Source organism: Nerophis lumbriciformis, linkage group LG34, assembly GCF_033978685.3.
Source record: "Nerophis lumbriciformis linkage group LG34, RoL_Nlum_v2.1, whole genome shotgun sequence".
Lineage (NCBI taxonomy): Eukaryota > Metazoa > Chordata > Actinopteri > Syngnathiformes > Syngnathidae > Nerophis > Nerophis lumbriciformis.
This window is the reverse complement of record NC_084581.2, coordinates 25,868,957-25,890,030: the sequence shown is the minus strand read 5'-3', so window position 1 is coordinate 25,890,030 and position 21,074 is coordinate 25,868,957. Positions and strand designations below refer to the sequence as shown.

Genomic DNA, 21,074 nt, shown 5'->3' with positions numbered 1-21,074 from the left:
TCAAATTATTTTTGAACACAAATAGTTTGCAGTTTTTGTTAATACATATTGCCGTATTTTTCGGACTATAAGTCGCTCCGGAGTATACGTCGCACCGGCCAAAAATGCACAATAAAGAAGAAAAAAAACATATATACGTCGCACTGGTATAAGTCGCATTTTTGGGGGAAATGTATATGATAAAACCCAACACCAAGAATAGACATTTGAAAGGCAATTTAAAATAAATAAATAATAGTGAACAACAGGCTGAATAGGTGTACGCCATATGACGCATAAATAACCAACTGAGAACGTGCCTGGTATGTTAACGTAACATATTATGGTAAGAGTCATTCAAATAACTATAACATATAGAACATGCTATACGTTTACCAAACAATCTGTCACTCCCGATCGCTAAATCTCATGAAATCTTCCGCCTCGGTGTCGCTCCTGGTATGCGCCCCGCTAGCGTCCTTTCTTTCTGCTGCTCGATCGCCGTTTTCTGGTGCATATTTCACTTGTAATCTGCAGTATATGATTTCCTTTTCGGTGCCATTTTAGTTCAGTCCTTCTCAGTTTTTATAAGTTACCGCGATTGTTGATGTGATCTATTTTAATAGCTCCGGCAGTAGCGTATAGCAGTTAGCATTCCAAAACCCACAATGCACTTCTGCCATGACCCGCCCCCCGCCGAATTCTTATTGGTTGGCGTGTGAATGACGATTGCTGACGTGTGTGTGACGATTGCAGACATTTGCTTCGTTGCTCACGCGAATGAGATAAATAATATTATTTGATATTTTACGGTAATATGTTAATATTTTCACACATAAGTCGCTCCGGAGTATACGTCGCAACCACGGCCAAACTATGAAAAAAACGTTGACTTATAGTCCGAAAAATACGGTATATCAGGAGTTGATTGAAAAATATTTAGATATAAAAATGTCTTTCTCTGATTACATTTTTGGGTGTGTTTATTCTTCTTATAGGGACTAATAAAGACTCATGTGAGTGCCTGCAAGTCTGCATTCAAGGCAGGACTACTGGTGCGCTGCAGCATATAGTGAAACTAAAGCATGTCACTAAAGCTGCTGCTCCTTCTAAATGTTCTTTCAACTTCTGTCTTCTGAGATAGGCTCCAGCGCCCCCCCACAACCTCAAAGGGAATAAGTGGTAGAAAATGGATGGATGGATGTTCTTCTGGGCTGCACTTTTGAGCTGTGGAAAGGGATGAATTTGGCTGCTGACGTATGCAGAACATATTGTGTAATTTCCTATTCTATTAATCAGTCAAAATTATTAAGGACAAACTGTAAAAATGTATTATTCATTTACTTGTTCATTTACTGTTAATACCTGGTTATTTTCTGTTTTAACATGTTCAATCTACACTTCAGTTAAAATGTAAAAATCACTTATTCTTCTGTTGTTTGGATACTTTACGTTAGTTTTGATGATACCACAAATTTAGGTATCGATCAGAGGACTTTAAGAGATTTTAAACAATTTTTTTTTTTTAAAGGAAAAAAGATTTTGTAGTCATTGTAGTATCGACTAGATACGCTCTTGTACTTGATATTATTAATATCATTGCATTTGTTTAGATTGAGGAGCGATGTTTTATTCGCGATATGGCAGTAGGGATGTCCCGATCCTGTTTTTGCACTTCCGATCCGATACCGATATTGTTTTTGCACTTCCGATCCGATACCGATACTGACCGATAACGATACTGGCCGATACTGGCCTATCTGAGCATGTATTAAAGTTTAAAGTTATTTAGCCTACTTAGTTGTCAGAATCATGTTGAAAAGGGTTTTAGAACTCTTGATAACAACTAGCCAGCTGAATTAGGGGAGTTTGAATAATACACAATGGTTGGTAACAAGAAACTGACCTGTTTATTCAAGGATAAACACAAAATAGACAAAATTATACATGACAAACAGAAATGGCATCATTGAAACTAGGGCTGGGCTATATGGCCTTTTTTTAATATTGCGATATTTTAAGGCCATATTGCGATACACGATATATATCTCGATATTTTGCCTTAGCCTTGAATGAACACTTGATGCATATAATCACAGCAGTATGATGATTCTATGTGTTTTGATTGATTGATTGAGACTTTTATTAGTAGGTTGCACAGTGAAGTACATATTCCGTACAATTGACCACTAAATGGTAACACCCGAATAAGTTTTTCAACTTGTTTAAGTCGGGGTCATGATACAGATATATACTATCAGATATATACTATCATCATAATACAGTCATCACACAAGATAATCACATTGAATTATTTACATTATTTATAATCCAGAGTGTGGAGGGGGGCGCCGGATGTAAGTGTCAAAAAGACAGCCAAAAGAGTTTGATATGAGAATAAATCTAAAGTTAAAATATAGGGTAGAAATGCACCCATTTGCAGGAAATGTAGTCTTGATTTTCAAAATTTTCTTTCAAGGCTTGCATGTCTACATTAAAACATTCTTCTTCATACTGCAGTAATATATGCTACTTTTAAACTTTCATGCAGAGAAGGAAATCACAACTAAAAAAATCACTAATTTTTTCATACGGTGTTGATCTGGAAATTTTTGCATCGGCATTTTGATGGCGTGGACGTGTGGCACCGAATGGAGATAAGCGTCTCGACAGACGTTACAATATTTGAACAATGATGACGAAAACAGTTTCCTCTGTCGTGTTCGTGTGTCGAAAATGGTTATGCGCTTATTTTTTTATTTGATTTTGTGCGTGGCATATAATTGCTATGCGCAGAGGACGCTTGAGCAGTGCGCAATTGCACAGGCGCGCAGCTTAGAGGGAACGTTGGTCACACGGCTGCGCTAGCATCACAGCTAACGTTAGCCATGCTGCTACCTCTCTGCTCGGGGAGGACGTATACGTATGTGACGTATGACGTGACAGTATGTGACGTATGACGTGACAGTATGTGACGTGTGTAAGAAGGTGCGCTTGCTGTAAGGAGACACAGGAAAGAGTGAGAAGAGCCTGTCGTGTACTGCCAACAGCTAAAAGCAACTGCGTGAGAATCTACAGACCTGTGTTGAAGGTGTGCTGGAAAATGCGGAACGGAAATTAGGGAGCAGCAGAAAAGTGTAATGTATTATTTAAATCGGTGCGTTGGAAAACACGGACCGGAGTTTTTTTTTTAAACTGGATCTGGATCGGCATTTTCCCATGCCTTGCCGATACGCATTTTTTGGCAAATATCGGCGGCCGATCCGATCCAAATATCGGATCGGGACATCCCTATATGGCAGTGAGCTATTGTGTCTTCCTACGGTGTGTACTGAAGCAAGTTTAGCTATTTCTCATCCTACAGGGAGTATACTTGTAAGAAAAGTAGTTTTTGTCACCATGAAGGCAAGGACCAGTGATTTAGAAGTAGCTAAAACACTGCCGACTGCGGCTGGACGCTAGCCGCTAGCTAGCTAGCCATGTGTGGAGGAGGGCGTGGTTTGCGCACCTGCTGCGGAGAGGGGTGTGTGGGGGATCGGCTTCGAAGTACAGCTGGCAGGTGATTGGATTGCCCCAGCTGTGGCTGATCATTGAATCACTTGTCATTCTTATCAGTAGCGATCAGGGCCATGAGAGGGACACACACACGCTGGAGACACACTGGGCGGTATAGCTCGGTTGGTGGAGCGGCCGTGCCAGCAACTTGAGGGTAGCCGGTTCGATCTCCACTTCCGCCATCCTAGTCACTGCCGTTGTGTCCTTGGGCAAGACACTTTACCCACCTGCTCCCAGTGCCACCCACACTGGTTTAAATGTAACTTAGATATTGGGTTTCACAATGTAAAGTGCTTTGAGTCACTTGAGAAAAAACGCTATATAAATGTAATTCACTTCACTTCACGCTGGAAAGACACACCGGAGAGACACACGAGGGAAAGACCCGCTGGAGAAACTGAAAAGTCGCAGAGCGGAGTGCTGTCGCTGTGTGTGAGCAAATTAAAAAGATTGTTAAAACCAGACTTCCTGTGCTCCAGTGCGAGTCAGGGGAAACCACGGGAGAGGAACTGTTACATCTGGCGCCCAACTTTCCTGACTCCAAGGAAAAAACGGCGTTCTCCACTCCGGAAGGTTTGTACCAATTTGTGACACTTCCGTTAGGCTTGTTCGGTGCGCCGACCACGTTCCAGCGCCTCATGGACCGGGTGCTGCGTCCCCACACTGCATATGCTGCTGCCTACCTGGATGATGTCATCATCAAGAGCGGCAGCTGGGCGGAGCATGTGCAGAGGGTGGGGGCGGTGCTCGAGTCCCTGAGGCAGGCAGGGCTCACCGCCAACCCGACGAAGTGCGCGGTTGGTCTGAGGGAGGTACAGTATCTGGGGTACCACTTGGGAGGAGGGCAGGTGCGTCCGCAAGTAGACAAGACAGCAGCAATTGCGGCCTGTCCGACTCCCAAGACAACAAAAGAGGTGAGGCAGTTTTTGGGTCTGGCAGGTTACTACCGGAGGTTCATTCCCCAGTTTGCGGACCTGACCAGCCCACTAACTGCCTTCACCCTAAAGGGTGCTTCAGATCTGGTCCAGTGGACGGAGCAGTGCCAGCAGGCGTTTGAGAGTGTTAAAAAGGCCCTCTGCGGGGAGCCCATCCTACACATGCCTGATTTTTCTATCCCGTTCTGTTTGCAGGCTGACGTGTCGGGCAGAGGACTGGGGGCTGTTTTGTCCCAGCTGGTGGGGGTGTTGACCGCCCTGTGATGTACATCAGTCGGAAGCTCTTGGACCGGGAGGCGAGGTACAGCACGGTGGAGAGGGAGTGCCTTGCCATCCGGTGGGTGGTCGGTGCCCTCCGGTATTACCTGCTGGGGCGCTCATTCAGCCTCTGCTCGGACCACAAACCCCTCCAGTGGCTGTATGAAGGATGCCAACGCACAGATTACCCGTTGGTATCTAGCGTTACAACCCTTCAACTTCAGAGTGATCCACAGGCCGGGGGCGCAGATGGCCGTAGCTGATTTTCTCTTCGGCTGCCATACGGGGTGGGGGGGGAGTAGGTGCGGCCGGGCTTCTCTGCCTGAGTCTGGCGGTGGAGGTCTGTGGAGGGGGGAGTGGTTTGCACACCTGCTGCGGAGGGGTGTGTGTGGGGGATCGGCTTTGAGGTACAGCTGGCAGTTGATTGGATTGCCCCAGCTGTGGCTGATCATCTAATCACCTGTCATTCATATCAGTAGCGTTCGGGGCCATGAGAGGGACACACGCTGGAGACACACACGAGGGAAAGACAAGCTGGAGAGAGTGAAAAGTCGTGGAGCGCAGTGCTGTCGCTGTGTGTAAGCAAATTAAAAAGATTGTTAAAACCAGACTTCCTGTGCTGCAGTCTGTCGGTATCAGGGGAACCCACGGGAGAGGAACTGTTACACCATGTTATAAAGCACCTCTTGTAGAGCGGCATTTCAGTGTTATAGCTTCACCTTTATTGTTAGTTTTTAAGCCAAAATGCGTCCATTCTCCCTTTTCTGTCTACACACCGTGTCTGCTTGTAAGTACTCCGTGATTGTGCGCTGCCGAACATGCTCCTTTGCTCGTAAAACCAGAAATGTCACGACGTGACAACGACATGCCGTCATTTAAAAAAAAAAAGGATGGGGGGGGGGCTGGTATTTTTCAAACAGATTATAGTACCGTTTATGATTCATTAGTACCGCAATACTTTACTAGTACCGATATATCGTACAACCCTATATAATCGCCCAGCCCTACGACCAGTGGACGTTGAGCGTATGAAAACACCAGCGGAAAGCGATAATCGATAAAAAAACAAGCAAACTGGAGTTTTGACCCGGGAAGGCAGGGTCTGTAAAAAAAAAACCCTCCTCGTCCCAGGGACGCGCAGACTTCCGGAAATGCGCGTCCTTTCTCATTTAAATGCGTAAAAAGACACAAAAAGTGCGTTAACGCCAACACTGCAACTAGATATCCAGTCACATTGGTTCATCATTAAAAACCCGAATGAAGACCCCAAAACGGCACCTATTAGGAGACATATTATCTGGCGCTTTGTTTCGATCTATTATGCAAAACCAACTTTTCTTACCTAGTGATAGGTACCAATGTGTAATTGGGGTCGGCATAAGTTCAGAAAATGTGCGGGCATTCGCCATTGTAGTCTGCACTGTAGTCAATAAGCTCCTTCTTATTGACTACATTCATACTCCGCTGTTGCTACTTCTAATATAAAATAACGTACAGTTCTAACTAGAGGTGCAAATCTTTGGGCACCTCACGATTCGATTACGATTCAGGAGCTAAAATTTGATTAAAACTCGATTATGAGGTGGCGACTTGTAGGGTGTACCCCTTCGTCCGCCTGATTCAGCTGGGATAGGCTCCAGTACCCCCTGACCCAGAGAGGGACAAGCGATAGAAAATGGATGGATGGATGATGCATTTTTAATTTATGTACATTGATGCAGTTTTACATTTATTTTCGTTTCCTTAAATAAGTATTTTATCACTTGCAACATTTAAAAACAGTGCATTGTAATAAGAAACAGTAAATTAAGTCCCATCACATGTATTATGTTACATTAAATGTGTGCAAAACTGGAAAGTAAGTGCCCTTTAAAAGGAGCTGGTCGGATCTCTCAGTGAAGTGGCTCGCTGCGGTCAGCTAAATTTTAGAACTGTCTGCATTACAATATTTACAATAAATGAATCTCATATCGTTTCACATTTACTAACCGGTTATTAATCGTCCATGTCCGAATTTGAATTAATCTAAAAATGTATTATTTCTTCCCACCTCTAGTTCTAACTAGGGCTGCCAGATCATGGCCAAAACAATAATCATATTATGTTTTTCTAAATTTAAAACACTTCCTTGTGGTCTACATAACATGAAATGGTGGTTCTTTTGTCAAAATGTTATATGACATTCAGACTTTACTTAAACCAACAACGAATCAGCATCTTCTCATCCGTGGCTCACGAGTGCAACAACAACGCCGGAAATGTGTCCCGTGAAAAAACGTTCCACTGGAACTCTCTAATAACTAAAGTTCTGTGGGAGAATTAAACCCACTACACCAGTAGCTTTCGTAGCGATTCCACTGACAGATACAAGTTAGAACTTTACACTACTTTATATTAGAAATGGCATCAGCGGAGGATGGATGCCCTATAACAAGATAGAGAAAAAGAAGCTTATTGATTAGGGTGTTCACACGGACTACAAAGGCGGACACGTACAAATTTTCAGGACTTATGCAGATACCAAATACAGATCAGCAGGTATCAGAAGGTAAGACAAGTTGTTTTTGCATAATATTGTAAAGCAAAACAACATCTGCTAATGGGTGCCATTTGTGGTCCTTATACACACACACAGACACACACACACACACCATAATAATACTCGTATGTCTGACTACATTAGCCGTAATGCGACGACAATCAATCAAGTTCATTTCATTTTTTTCTTCCATTAATTTCAGGCAATGACATAAAAAAATAATAAGAAAAAAAACTACAAAGTTGACAACACATAATAATATAAATTAATATAGTGCAAAAGGTAATGTATGGTGTAATGCATGATTGTCCAGTTTTGCTGGAAAGGGAGTGGGAAGAAGATAATGTATTTAATCCCACCCTCAGTTCTCCATTCAGTGATTATTTACATGAGTTTCACTGTTACTTTGTTCAAGGATTATAATACAAATGTTGTATCATATTACACTGTAACAATAATTTGTATCAACAATGTAAGAATAATAAATATACCAACAATGGTAATAGACAACATAGCAATAATGGTAAGGAAACATTGAGCACATGTTAACACTTTGAGACAGAGTACAACAGCAGGTCAAATTAAAGACCCTCATCTCTATATTTGAACCAGACCCCATGTTTGTATAATAGTTTAAATTGATTAATAGTTTGGCATTGCTTGTGTTGTAAGTCCAGTTTGTTCCATAGTTTTACTCCGCATACAGACACACAAAACGTTTACGAGTGGTTTGAGCTCTTGGCAATGAGAAATATCCAAAGCCTCTCAAGTTATGAGCCTGCACTCGTCTTCTAAAAAACGTTGTAGATTAGGCAGCAATAATTTGTTAAATACTTTATATAAGATTATTAATGTATTATATTTAACAAGGTCATCAAATTTGAGCAACTTTGATTGCATAAACAGATTATGAGTATGTTCTAAATAACCAACGTTGTGAATGATCCGCACTGCTCTTTTCTGTAATATGATCAGAGGATGAATTGTGTTGTGGTAAGTATTCCCCCATACTTCAACACAGTATGTAAGGTATGGCAGTACCAAGGTGCAGTATAGAGTACGGAGTGCATTTTTATTGAGGTATAGTTTTGCTTTGTTTATAATTGAAAGGCTTTTGGAGATGTTTGTTTTAATGTGTCTGACATGAGGTTTCCATGATAGCTTACTATCAATTATTACTCCCAAAAATGTATTCTCATTTACAATTTCAATTTAGGTACCATCAATACTTATTTTCTGTTCAGACGTTATGTTGCGATTTCCAAACATTAGTTTTATTTGTATTCAAATTTATTTGTGTCCATCCATTTTTTTAAACTATGTTTAGTTCTGTGTTTACTGTATTTATGAGCTCATTATAGTCATCACTACTGTAGAATATATTTGTGTCATCTGCAAATAGTATACATTTCAGTATTTTGGATGTATTAAACATATCATTAATATATACATTAAACAGTTTTGGCCCCAACACGGATCCTTGGGGTACACCACAAGCAATGCCAAGAGTATCAGATAAAAATTGACCCATTCTTACAAACTGTACCCTCCCTGTTAAATAACGTTTTAACCAGTCACCAGACAGCCCCCTAATTCCATATCTTTCCATTTTATCTAGTAGAATTGAATGATTAATGGTATCAAAGGCTTTCTTTGGATCAATAAAAATACCAACTGCATCTTTATTTTATCTGAAGTTGTGCAGCTTCAAAGCTTACCAAAGTCATGTTGACAGATTTTTGAGCGCTGAGTGTAATGTTCTATATTCTCAATGGAACACTTAAAAGTTTTGGTGCTGTTTACTGGTGTCATATTGCAGTCTACACAAATCTCTTGGTCTCTACTGGTACTATGTACTAAATAAAATTGTTTTGAGGTCGGTAAGCACAACAAAAATTATTACGTACATTAGGCGCACCGGGTTATAAGACGCACTGTCGATTTTTGAGAAAATTAAAGGATTTGAAGTGCGCCTCATAGTCCGAAAAATACGATACACAGACCATAATAGCTGTCAACACTCAATATAGCCTCCGGTCCGTCACCATGCAACATAAACACAAAACTACTTCTATTGTTACAAAATGCACTACCACACAACATGCTAATTAATTGTATTGATTTATATGATACATTTGATAGGATATATCATGTAAAAAAAGGTCTGTGCTTTGCACATGAATGCTAAACAAAATATTTCCAGGTAAGTGTGAATGCTAAACAACATATTTCCAGGTAATTGTAATGAATAGAAACAATGATGGATCAGTGTGCCTTTTACAAGATGATGACAAAACAACTTCATTAGCAAACATAGTTGGCTTGTTCAAGACTTAAAAAGTGGACGTTGATAAAAGACTTCCCTGCTTTCAGATGTTGCATAATGTTGTGGAGATGTGCAAACCTCTTGTGCTAATAAAAAATATTTTTCCCCACATCTTTACTTACACTAATTACATATAGTACCGATAAGAGTACCAATCACAAATATCGATAAAATCTGAACGATATACATCCCTAGATGCTGCAAAACCAAAATACTGACAACACTTTTCTTTGGCATAAACGTATCTCTCGTTAGCGTTAGAACTAGCCATGTTTTGCTAGGTGTGCCGCTAAGGAAGTAAGGGGGACGCGCAAGTTTTGGAAGCTCCCAGGGGCAAAAAGTATGCAAAATATATATATTTTTTTTTTTAATCATCTGCAACAAAAAACTCAAAAATATCGATAAAATCTATATATCGCCTACGCCCATTAGAACCCAATGAATCTAAATCAAATCGATTTGGGAAAGAGCGTTACACCACATTAAAAGTCATCATGCTTCTAGCTGTACTTTTAAATAAACAATTATTCAATAACTATAATTTTTCGTACTAGAGTTAGAGGTATTGTTTCACTCCTACCAATATTACTCTTTAAAAAAAAAAATTGTTTATCATGCTCCTTCTATTTTAAACTATTCAATTATTCTATTTATTAATAGGAATCTTAATTTGCAAAAAATGTATTTATCACGATCAGGCCTGCAACCAATTAGACACAATAAATGAGGGATTACTGTGTAGAATTTTTTGAAGACTTTCAGCCCCCTGTGACTCCGAAAGGGAAAGGGACATGCGGTAGAAAATGGATGGACAAGCAAAATAATACACGCTAAACTAGTGTTACCATTTCTGAGTTATTTTGTACAAATATGGGGAAACAACAACAAATGTGCTAACGGTGTTACAAAAAAAGATCAATTAGAATAATACATAATGCTGGATATAGAGAACATACAAGCCCTTTATTTATTGATTCAAAAATATTGAAATTCAACGACTTGGTGCATTTGCAAACAGCTAAAATTATGTACAAAGCAAACTATAACCTGCTACCCAAGAATGTACAACAATTATTCTCAACAAAAAACGAGAAATATAACCTTAGAGGAAAATCTAATTTAAAACATTTGTATGCTCGTACAACACTTGAAACCTTTAGCATATCCATATGTGGAATTAAAAATTATGGAATGGATTAACCAAAGAAATCAAACAAAGCACCAATATGATTCAGATTAAGAGACTGTTCAAACAGCAAGTGTTAACAAAGTACACAGAACAAGAATTTTGATGAACATCTTGAACCCTTTTTTTTAGATAAAGATTATTTATGTATTTAACACTTATTTACTTACGGTACTATGGTCTATCATTTAATATTTATTAACTGTTCTGGCAACACTAAATTGGCCTTAGTGTGTGAATGTTGTCTGTCTATCTGTTGGCGGTGACTTGGTGTACCCCGCATACCACCCGAATACAGCTGAGATAGGCTCCGGCACCCCCGCAACCCCGAACGGGACAAGCGGTAGAAAATGGATGGATGGATGTTGTTACAGAGAACAAGGAAATTGGATAAAATTGATATATGAAAAGGGGTAGAATTAAATAAGCTCTGCTTCTTCCTACTCTTTTTTGGACGTGCAGTAATGAAACAACTGGAAATATGTGATGCATTACATTGTATCGTATGCATGTTCGAAATAAGCTGAAACTGAACTGAACTAAACAACACATTTTTCACCTGATCTGAGAACATAAAATAAAATCGCCACTGATTTAAAATACTCACAACACCTTGGATAACTACGATGGCTGAACTCGGCAGGGAGAACCAAACATGGGTACACAGCCAAGTTGACAATTCTAAAAATGACAGGACACACCAAAAAATTGGTCGCCTGTAATCTGCTCCAGGCTTGTGTCCTGGTCAATGTGGGCTGTCAGGGAAGGATCGGGAATGCGGTTCCCCATCGGATCCGACCGTGCTAATAAATAGTTTGGGTGTCTATGTGTTGGCTTTAAACACACACAAAGCTTTACATAGAATGCAGGGCCCCTTAGAAATCCACCATGTGAATGAGATGGAATGGTCCCACTATAGCAGTGTTTTTCAACCACTGTGCCGCGAGATACAGTCTGGTGTGCCGTGGGAGATTATGTAATTTCACCTAATTGGGTTAAATATATTTTTTGCAAACCAGTAATTATAATCCGCAAATGTGCCGTTGTTGAGTGTCTGTGCTGTCTAGAGCTCGGCAGAGTAACCGTGTTACACTCTTCCATATCAGTAGGTGGCAGCAGGTAGCTAATTGCTTTGTAGATGTCGGGAACATGGTTTGTCGTGATCACAATATGCGGGAGGCAGTGCGTAGGTAAAAAGGTATCTAACACTTAAACCAAAAACAAATAAAAGGCGAGTGCCGCTAAGAAAAGGCATTGAAGCTTAGGCATAGCTATGCAAAACGAAACTAAAACTGAACTGCCTGCAAAGTACCGTATTTTCCGCACTATAAGCCGCCCTGGGTTATTAGCCGCACCTTCAATGAATGGCATATTTCAAAACTTTGTCCACCTATAAGCCGCCCCGGACTATAAGCCGCGCCTATGCTGCGCTAAAGGGAATGTCAAAAAAACAGTCGGATAGGTCAGTCAAACTTTAATAATATATTAAAAACCAGCGTTCTAACAACTCTGTCCCAAAATGTACGCAAATGTGCAATCACAAACATAGTAAAATTCAAAATAGTGCAGAGCAATAGCAACATAATGTTGCTCGAACGTTAATGTCACAACACACAAAATAAACATAGCGCTCACTTTCTGAAGTTATTCTTCATTCGTAAATCCTTCGAATTCTTCGTCTTCGGTGTCCGAATTAAAAAGTTGGGCAAATGTGGGATCCAAAATGGCCGGTTCCGTCTCGTCGAAGTCATCGGAGTCAGTGTCACTGTTGTCCAGCAGTTCTGTGAATCCTGCCTTCCGGAAAGCTCGGACCACAGTTGTGACCGAAATATCTGCCCAGGCATTTACGATCCACTGGCAGATGTTGGCGTATGTCGTCCGGCGCTGTCTGCCTGTCTTAGTGAAGGTGTGTTCGCCTTCGGTCATCCATTGTTCCCACGCCGTTCGCAGTCGTGATTTGAATGCCCTGTTGACACCAATATCCAGCGGTTGGAGTTCTTTGGTTAATCCACCCGGAATGACGGCGAGTGTTGTATTTGTGTGCTTCACTTGTTTTTTGACACCATCTGTGATGTGGGCGCGCATAGAGTCGTATATCAACATGGACGGAGCTGTGTGAAAAAAGCCCCCCGGCCTCTTCGCGTAAACTTCCCTTAACCACTCGCTCATCTTTTCTTCATCCATCCATCCCTTCGAGTTAGCTTTTATGATGACGCCGGCTGGAAAGGTCTCTTTTGGCAAGGTCTTCCTTTTGAATATCACCATGGGTGGAAGTTAGCATGGCAAGCTAGAACCACAGTGAAGGATGACTTCTCATTCCCTGTGGTGCGAATATTCACCGTACGTGCTCCCGTTGTATCCACAGTATCCACAGTGCGGTTCACAGGAATATCAGTTGCTGTGAAATAGTAATCCGTGTGCGGATGGAGAGATTGCGTCTTTTCATGAACCGGATCCTTGTCGCTTAGTAGGAGCCATTTTGTGGTCTTTACAGATGTAAACAGGAAATGAAACGTACGGTAATATCCGCGCGCTTTTTCTTCTTCTACGCGGGCGGGTGGTTGCTTACAGTAGAAGAAGAAGCACTTCCTGTTCTATGGGGGCGGGTGCTTACCTTGGCGGTTGCTTGCGTAGAAGAAGAAGCGCTTCCTGTTCTACCGGGAAAAAAGATGGCGGCTGTTTACCGTAGTTACGAGACCGAAACTTTATGAAAATGAATCTTAATATTTATCCATATATAAAGCGCACCGGGTTAAAAGCCGCACTGTCAGCTTTTGAGTAAATTTGTGGTTTTTAGGTGCGGCTAATGGTGCGGAAAATACGGTAAACAAAAACAGAATGCTGGACGACAGCAAAGACTTACAGCGTGTGGAGCAGACGGCGTCCACAAAGTACATCCATACATGACAATCAACAATGTCCCCACAAAGAAGGGTAGCGTCCGCACAACTTAAATAGTCTTGATTGTGAAAACAAAGCAGGGGCGTTCAATAGCGTTCAAGAATACATGAAACTGCTACAGGAAATTACCAACAAAAGAGGAAAAGCCACCAAAATAGGAGCGCAAGACAAGAACTAAAACACTACATACAGGAAAACACCAACAAACTCAAAACAAGTCACGGCGTGATGTGACAGGTCGTGACAGTACACCTACTTTGAGACAAGAGCTATAGTGATGCATGCTTATGGTTTGAATTCATATCCAACAATTGTGAGAACAACTTTTTATTGTCAATATCGGCTACTGAGTTTCATTTTTAAATGATTTCTGCTGGTTGTGTGCCTTGGGATTTTTTCAAAGACAAAAAAATGTGCCTTGGCTCAGAAAAGGTTTAAAAACACTGCATTATAGCTCTCATAACTTAAGAGTCGTTACCATGACAACTCTTTATGCGTCTTTTATGTACTTTGCAGTCTTTTGCCAATAGTGTTATAAAGTCACAATGATAGCAATTACATTGCATAACGACTCACAACAAATAAAGGAGATCGTGAACAAGAACTCAAGAGAAAAAAACATTAACTGCTTGCCCCAGAACGAATGTGTAAATGTTCAAATAACATCGACATAATACATGTAACGGCACGCTGTACCTGGTATATCTCATTCTAAGTAGCCAAAACGCAGCAACTTAAGTTGACTTCTGGTAAAAAATACAAATACAGTTAACCTCCTCGTCTGTTACTTTAACGTTAGCTTACCTCGCGTGGATCGCCCCACTCAGCTACTAGCGAGAGAAAGGAGGGAAAACGTCACGCATTCAAATGGCGTTCGAGAAAAACAAAACAACTTTTCTGTCGAGTAGCCACCCATTCGCGCCGTGGACAAACAATACCTCGCGTGTACACTTTACAACCCGTGACTCGCTAGCAAAACAGAAACCTTTCGAACTCTTATCGGCCATTTTCAATGCGGTGTAATCTGTATTTATTTGACTCAACCGCCGCCGTCTAATTCCTGAAATGTGTACGAACGTTATAACAGGGGTGACGCTACAAAGTTGGACTAACGCGACGCTTATCCGGGCGACAGAACATCGAGAGGAAACATATTAAGTTCAATAAAAGTTTGAAAAAAAACGTTTAAGAATGTTTATTTCACAGCTTCTGGTTAAGAAATTACCGCTCCAGGAAATAGTCCGAGACTACGCTCGTTGCGCGAAGCTTCAGCTAAAGCCAACAAAGAGAAACAGGAAGTAGTTTGTTTTTCGTATTACAAATATATGTATAACATCGGTGCTTACCTTATTGATGCAACAAATTCAATTTGGTAAATAAGTGATAAACTCCTCGCAGCAAAGTTCCGATACGACAAATCAATCCTAACGTCTGACGCAGACGTGCATCTCCCGCCCTCTCAACAAAAGCCACTGAAGGCGCGAATGCCTGTGATTGGCCAGTTGGACGTCATTTCAAACTGTTCTGTGATATTATTGGTTGACACTTTATTTTAACTGTCAGGAGGCGCGCGCCTATTGAACTGAACTGATCTGAAAGTCAGGGGCGGGGCGATGCTGAAAATATAGAACAGATATATCGATTAACATTACTGATACTGATGCATTTTATTTGAAAATGGTAAATATAAATGTAATTGTTTGTGAGTTGGCCTTTAATGTGTTGATCATGATTATAATCAGAATAAAATAAACTATTGGAAAAGTCACGTTAAATTGTTTAAACCAGGGGTCCCCAAACTACGCCCGCGTGAAGTCCCAAGTAAAAAAAAAAAAAAAAGGTTTATTTTATTTTTTTTTTAAATCTGTCCTTTTTAATCCATTTTCTACCGCTTGTTACTCTCGGTGCCTCCTAGCCGCTCAGGCAAATCATTTGGTCTAAAAATGCATTTTCCCATCGATAACATAACATCATGCTCAAAAAAAAAATATATATATATATATATATATCCCGGCCAAATCTTTTTAACCCAAAGTTTGGGGACCCCTGGTTTAAACCAAAAACACATAACAAGAAGACCACCGGCCAGCTTAATGGTCTCCGAACTACATATGTGTTAACTCTGTCCCGTCCAGTCACTGAGGCAAATCAAATTGTTGATTTAGATGCTCTTATCTTCTGTACAGATTTACTTTACAACAGAGAAGTGTGGGATAGTCTCTTGTTGCTTATTTGTATTTGACTTTATTAAATGTTTGTTGAAAGCTTGTTTTGGCAGAGAGGGATGGAAAGAAGAATAAAGAGAGGAAAAAGAAAAAAGAAGAAAAGAAAAAGAAAAAAATAATACTTAAGTAAAAGTTACTTTTCAAAAATCCAATCCATCCACTTTATTTATATAGCACATTCAAACAACAAAAATATTTCCAAAGTGCTGCACAAACATTAAAAAACAAGATTAAAATATTATCCTTAGCTCCACCTGAATAAAAACTAAATAAATAAATATAAATAAATAAAAGTTACTAAAGTAACTGTCAGAGTAGTTTTAATGTACACTGAACAAAAAAAACTAATATATATATATATATATATATATATATATATATATATATATATATATATATATATATATACATACATACACACATACATATATATACTGTACACACACACTTTTGTTTTGAACTCAAAGATCTAAAACTCACTCTATATCCAAAATACATATTCCTCTCAAATATTGTTCACAAATCTGTCTAAATCTGTGTTAGTGAGGATTTCTTCTTTGCCTTGCATGCACGCTACCGTAGCGGTGGTTGTGACATCATCGGGCCGTGCTGCCACACTTTCCTCAGAGATGGTGTGACGTCACCATGGTGCGACGGGTAAGCCCTTTGACCGCACTGGAAGACCCAAGCTGTGTGATCTGAAGTGAGGGAGGCATCACATATACCGGCCTGGGGCTGGTGAAGTGAGGGAGCAGCAGCTGTCCATGCCGGGATCTGATGAGGAGTGGATGCCTGCGGGAAAAGCGCAGAGGAAGACTCCCGAGTGCTTTGTGATTGGGAAAAGTAGTGGTTTTCTGCTTCCGTCACCTTCGCCATAAGCTGCCCCCATGCTACCATCGCGTCGGGAAGGAGGTCTTCTTTGGACAGCTCCACTTTGTCATTGTGTGTCCGCTTTAAGCTCCCCGAGGATCCCTTGCTTGTCCTTCTCGGAGAGCAACACTTCATTACGCTGGGCCAATCCGTTACACTTTGAATGTATGAAACCAAAAGTAAACAAAAAGAAAGAGGGTAAAGCACGGAAACAGACTAAAACATAGAAAAACAGCTTTTAAACATAAATAAAGCAATGACCCGGGCAACGTATTAGGACAACTTGAGTGTTTTTGTGAAGAAGAAACTACTTTTACGCAAAACCAGCGAAGCGGGAACGTTGTGTAATTCGTAAATAAAAACAGAATACAACGATTCGCAAATTCTTTTCAACTTGTATTCAATTGAATAGACTGCAAAGACAAGATATTTAATGTTCGAACTGATAAACATTAAATATCATGCCTGTTAAAAAAAAAAAAAAGGGAGGGGGGGACCGGTACTTTTTAGAGGCGGTATAGTACCGAATATGATTTATTAGTATACTATACTAGTACCGGTATACCGTACAACCATAGTGTCTATATATTTTAGTTGTGTTTAAAAAGTTTTTTGAACACATTCCACAATACTGGGATAATAATGATGATAACCTTGTTAATTGTGTCGCAATAACCGTGATATGAAATTTCTTATATTCCATCTACATCTTACAATCCTACTGTATTATTACACACATTATTTCAATATGTCTTCTACACCTGGAAAAAAGACAACCTATCTCCGGGTGCATGTTTTTGGAGGTGGGAGGAAGCCGTAGTACCCGGAGGGAACCCACACAGTCATGGGGAGAACATGCAAATTCCACACAGAAAGATCCCGAGCGCAGGATCAAACCCAGGACCTTTGTATTGTGAGGCAGATGCACCAACCCCTTTTCCACCGTGCTGCCTACCCCTACCATCAGTCACATTAGAGATAAAAGCATGGAAAAAACAACTCCACATGTAGGTGTATAAATGGAAGAATTATTTGACAAATCAGATTAGTGTATAGAAACATACTGACAGTAAAAAGTGACATGACATTAGAAAAACCAGCACAAAGCTTCAATCATTACTTTCAAACTAGTAAAAAGAAATTTTTTTATCATGCGCTGTCATCTGTGTCAGTAGAAATGTTCACATTTTAGCCTACAACAATTCCACTTCCGACTTCCGAAAACATTTTGCAACATTCATCCATTTTCTACTGCTTGTCCCTTTTGAGGTCGTATTGTATATAGTTTATTATGTTTTACACATGCATGCTCACATCAATTAAAAGTGTAGTCCAAGACCCATTAACAAATAGCTACTAAATAAATCAGAAGTTATTCACAAGTTACTCACTACTTGAGTATTTTTTTCGTGGAATACTTACTTGCTCAATTACTCAAGTAATTATTTTGATGACTACTTTTTAGTTGTACTCGAGTCATAATATTCTAAAGTAACAATACTCTTACTTGAGTACAATTTTTGGGTACTCTACCCACATCTGGTAACAATGCTATTCAGAATCGGTTCTCGATTCAAAAAGGATTCATATTTCAAAATCCATACTTTTTAATAACTTACAATTTGCTGTAAAATCTAGCAGTATATCTAACCGGCCTAATAACCGCAGACCATGTGTAACCACACAAGCCCAGGACCTCCACATCCAGCAGGTGCACCTCCATGATCGTCTGAGACCAGCATGGTTTGCATAACCAAAGAATTTCTGCACCAACTGTGAGAAACCGTCTCAGGGAAGCTCATCTGCATGCTCGTCGTCCTCATCGGGGTCTACATCTGACTGCAGTTCAATTCATGTTTTGCCATAAACATCTACAGCGCTAAATATATATTGTGGTGTACCCCAGGGATCAATACTGGGACCAAAATTGTTCACTCTATATTAACAACATTTGTAAAACTACAATGGACTTAATGTTGGTATTATTTGCAGACGACACAACTGCGTTTTGTTCAGGAGAGAACACACACAAGCTAATACAAATAATTAATCCATCCATCTTCTACCGCTTGTCTCTTTTGGGGTGCTGGAGCCTATACCAGCTGCACATGGGCGAAAGGCGAGGTACACCCTTGACAAGTCGCCACCTCATCACAGGGCCAACACAGATAGACAGACAACATTCACACACTAGAGCCAATTTAGTGTTGCCAATCAACCTATCCCCAGGGGTATGTCTTTGGAGGTGTAAGTACCCGGAGGGAAATAACAGAGGGAATGAACACATTAAAGGGATGGTTTGAATCTCAGTAAAACAAAAATAATGCTATTCGGTAACAGCAGATCAGAGGAGAAAGGGCAAGTCTCAATACACCCCTTCGCCCTACTTTTTAGCCCTATCCCTACATTTTGCGCGTTCCCTTGATCAATAGATTATACATAATTATGATATACAAACCCCAAAACCAGTGAAGTTGGCACGTTGTGTAAATCGTAAATAAAAACAGAATACAATGATTTGCAAATCCTTTTCAACTTAAATTCAATTGAATAGACTGCAAAGACAAGATATTTAATATTCGATTTAAGAAACTTAATTTTTTTTTGCAAATAATCATTAACTTAGAATTTAATGGCAGCAACACATTGCAAAAAGTTGGCACAGGTGCATTTTACCACTGTGTTACATGGCCTTTCCTTTTAACAACACTCAGTAAATGTTTGGAAACTGAGACCAATTTTTGAAGCTTTTCAGGTGAAATTCTTTCCTATTCTTGCTTGATGTACAGCTTAAGTTGTTCAACAGTCCGGGGTCTCCGTGGTATTTTAGGCTTCATAATGCACAATAAATTTTCAATGGGAGACAGGTCTGGACTACAGGCAGGCCAGTCTAGTACCCACACTCTTTTACTATGAAGCCACGCTGTTGTAACACATGGCTTGGCATTGTCTTGCTTAAATAGGCAGGGGCGTCCATGATAACATTGCTTGGATGGCAACATAAGTTGCTCCAAAACCTGTATGTACCTTTCAGCATTTACCCATGTCTTGGACACTAATACACCCCCATACCATCACACATGCTGGCTTTTGAACTTTGCGCCCACAAACCCCATTTCCATATGAGTTGGGAAATTGTGTTAGATGTAAATATTAACAGAATACAATGATTTGCAAATCATTTTCAACCCATATTCAGTTGAATATGATACAAAGACAACATATTTGATGTTCAAACTGACCTTTTTTTTGCAAATAATCATTAACTTTAGAATTTGATGCCAGCAACGTGTGACAAAGAAGTTGGGAAAGGTGGCAATAAATACTGATAAAGTTGAGGAATGCCCATCAAACACGTATTTGGAACATCCCACAGGTGAACAGGCAAATTGGGAACAGGTGGGTGCCATGATTGTGTATAAAAGTAGATTCCATGAAATGCTCAGTCATTCACAAACAAGGATGGGGCGAGGGTCACCACTTTGTCAACAAATGCGTGAGCAAATTGTCAAACAGTTTAAGAACAACATTTCTCAACGAGCTATTGCAAGGAATTTAGCGATTTCACCATCTACGATCCGTAATATCATCAAAGGGTTCAGAGAATCTGGAGAAATCACTGCACGTAAGCAGCTAAGCCCGTGACCTTTGATCCCTCAGGCTGTACTGCATCAACAAGCGACATCAATGTGTAAAGGATATCACCACATGGGCTCAGGAACACTTCAGAAACCCACTGTCAGTAACTACAGTTGGTCGCTACATCTGTAAGTGCAAGTTAAAACTCCTATGCAAGGCAAAAACTGTTTATCAACAACACCCAGAAACGGCGTCGGCTTCGCTGGGCCTGAGCTCATCTAAGATGGACTGATACAAAGTGGAAAAGTGTTCTGTGGTCTGACGAGTCCACATTTCAAATTGTTTTTGGAAATTGTGGACGTCGTGTCCTGCGGACCAAAGAGGAAAAGAACCATCCGGATTGTTATAGGCTCAAAGTTGAAAAGCCAGCATCTGTGATGGTATGGGGGTGTATTAGTGCCCAAGACATGGGTAACTTACACATCTGTGAAGGCGCCACTAATGCTGAAAGGTTATTTCAGCAAGACAATGCCAAGCCACGTGTTACATCAACGTGGCTTCATAGTAAAAGAGTGCGGGTACTAGACTGGCCTGCCTGTAGTCCAGACCTGTCTCCCATTGAAAATGTGTGGCGCATTATGAAGCCTAAAATACCACAACGGAGACCCGGACTGTTGAACAACTTAAGCTGTACATCAAGCAAGAATGGGAAAGAATTCCA

General features: G+C 40.4%; 1 protein-coding gene across 3 annotated transcripts in view; it reads right to left on the bottom strand.

Moving 5' to 3' along the window:
* lbr (lamin B receptor) overlaps positions 1 to 15,172 on the bottom strand; it is a 58,363-nt gene extending 43,191 nt beyond the window's left edge. Inside the window, exon 1 of one of the 3 annotated variants that reach the window (XM_061929949.2) lies at positions 15,026 to 15,172. Coding sequence is in view for 1 of the 3 variants with exons in the window: in XM_061929948.2 (XP_061785932.1) it covers positions 14,376 to 14,389 (14 nt within the window). In the remaining 2 variants the exon portion in view is untranslated. Of the gene's footprint in view, positions 1 to 14,375; positions 14,464 to 14,483; positions 14,743 to 15,025 lie in introns of those variants that run through there. The other 2 variants (XM_061929950.2, XM_061929948.2) reach the window with 2 other exon arrangements.
* Between the last annotated feature and the right edge of the window lie 5,902 nt (positions 15,173 to 21,074).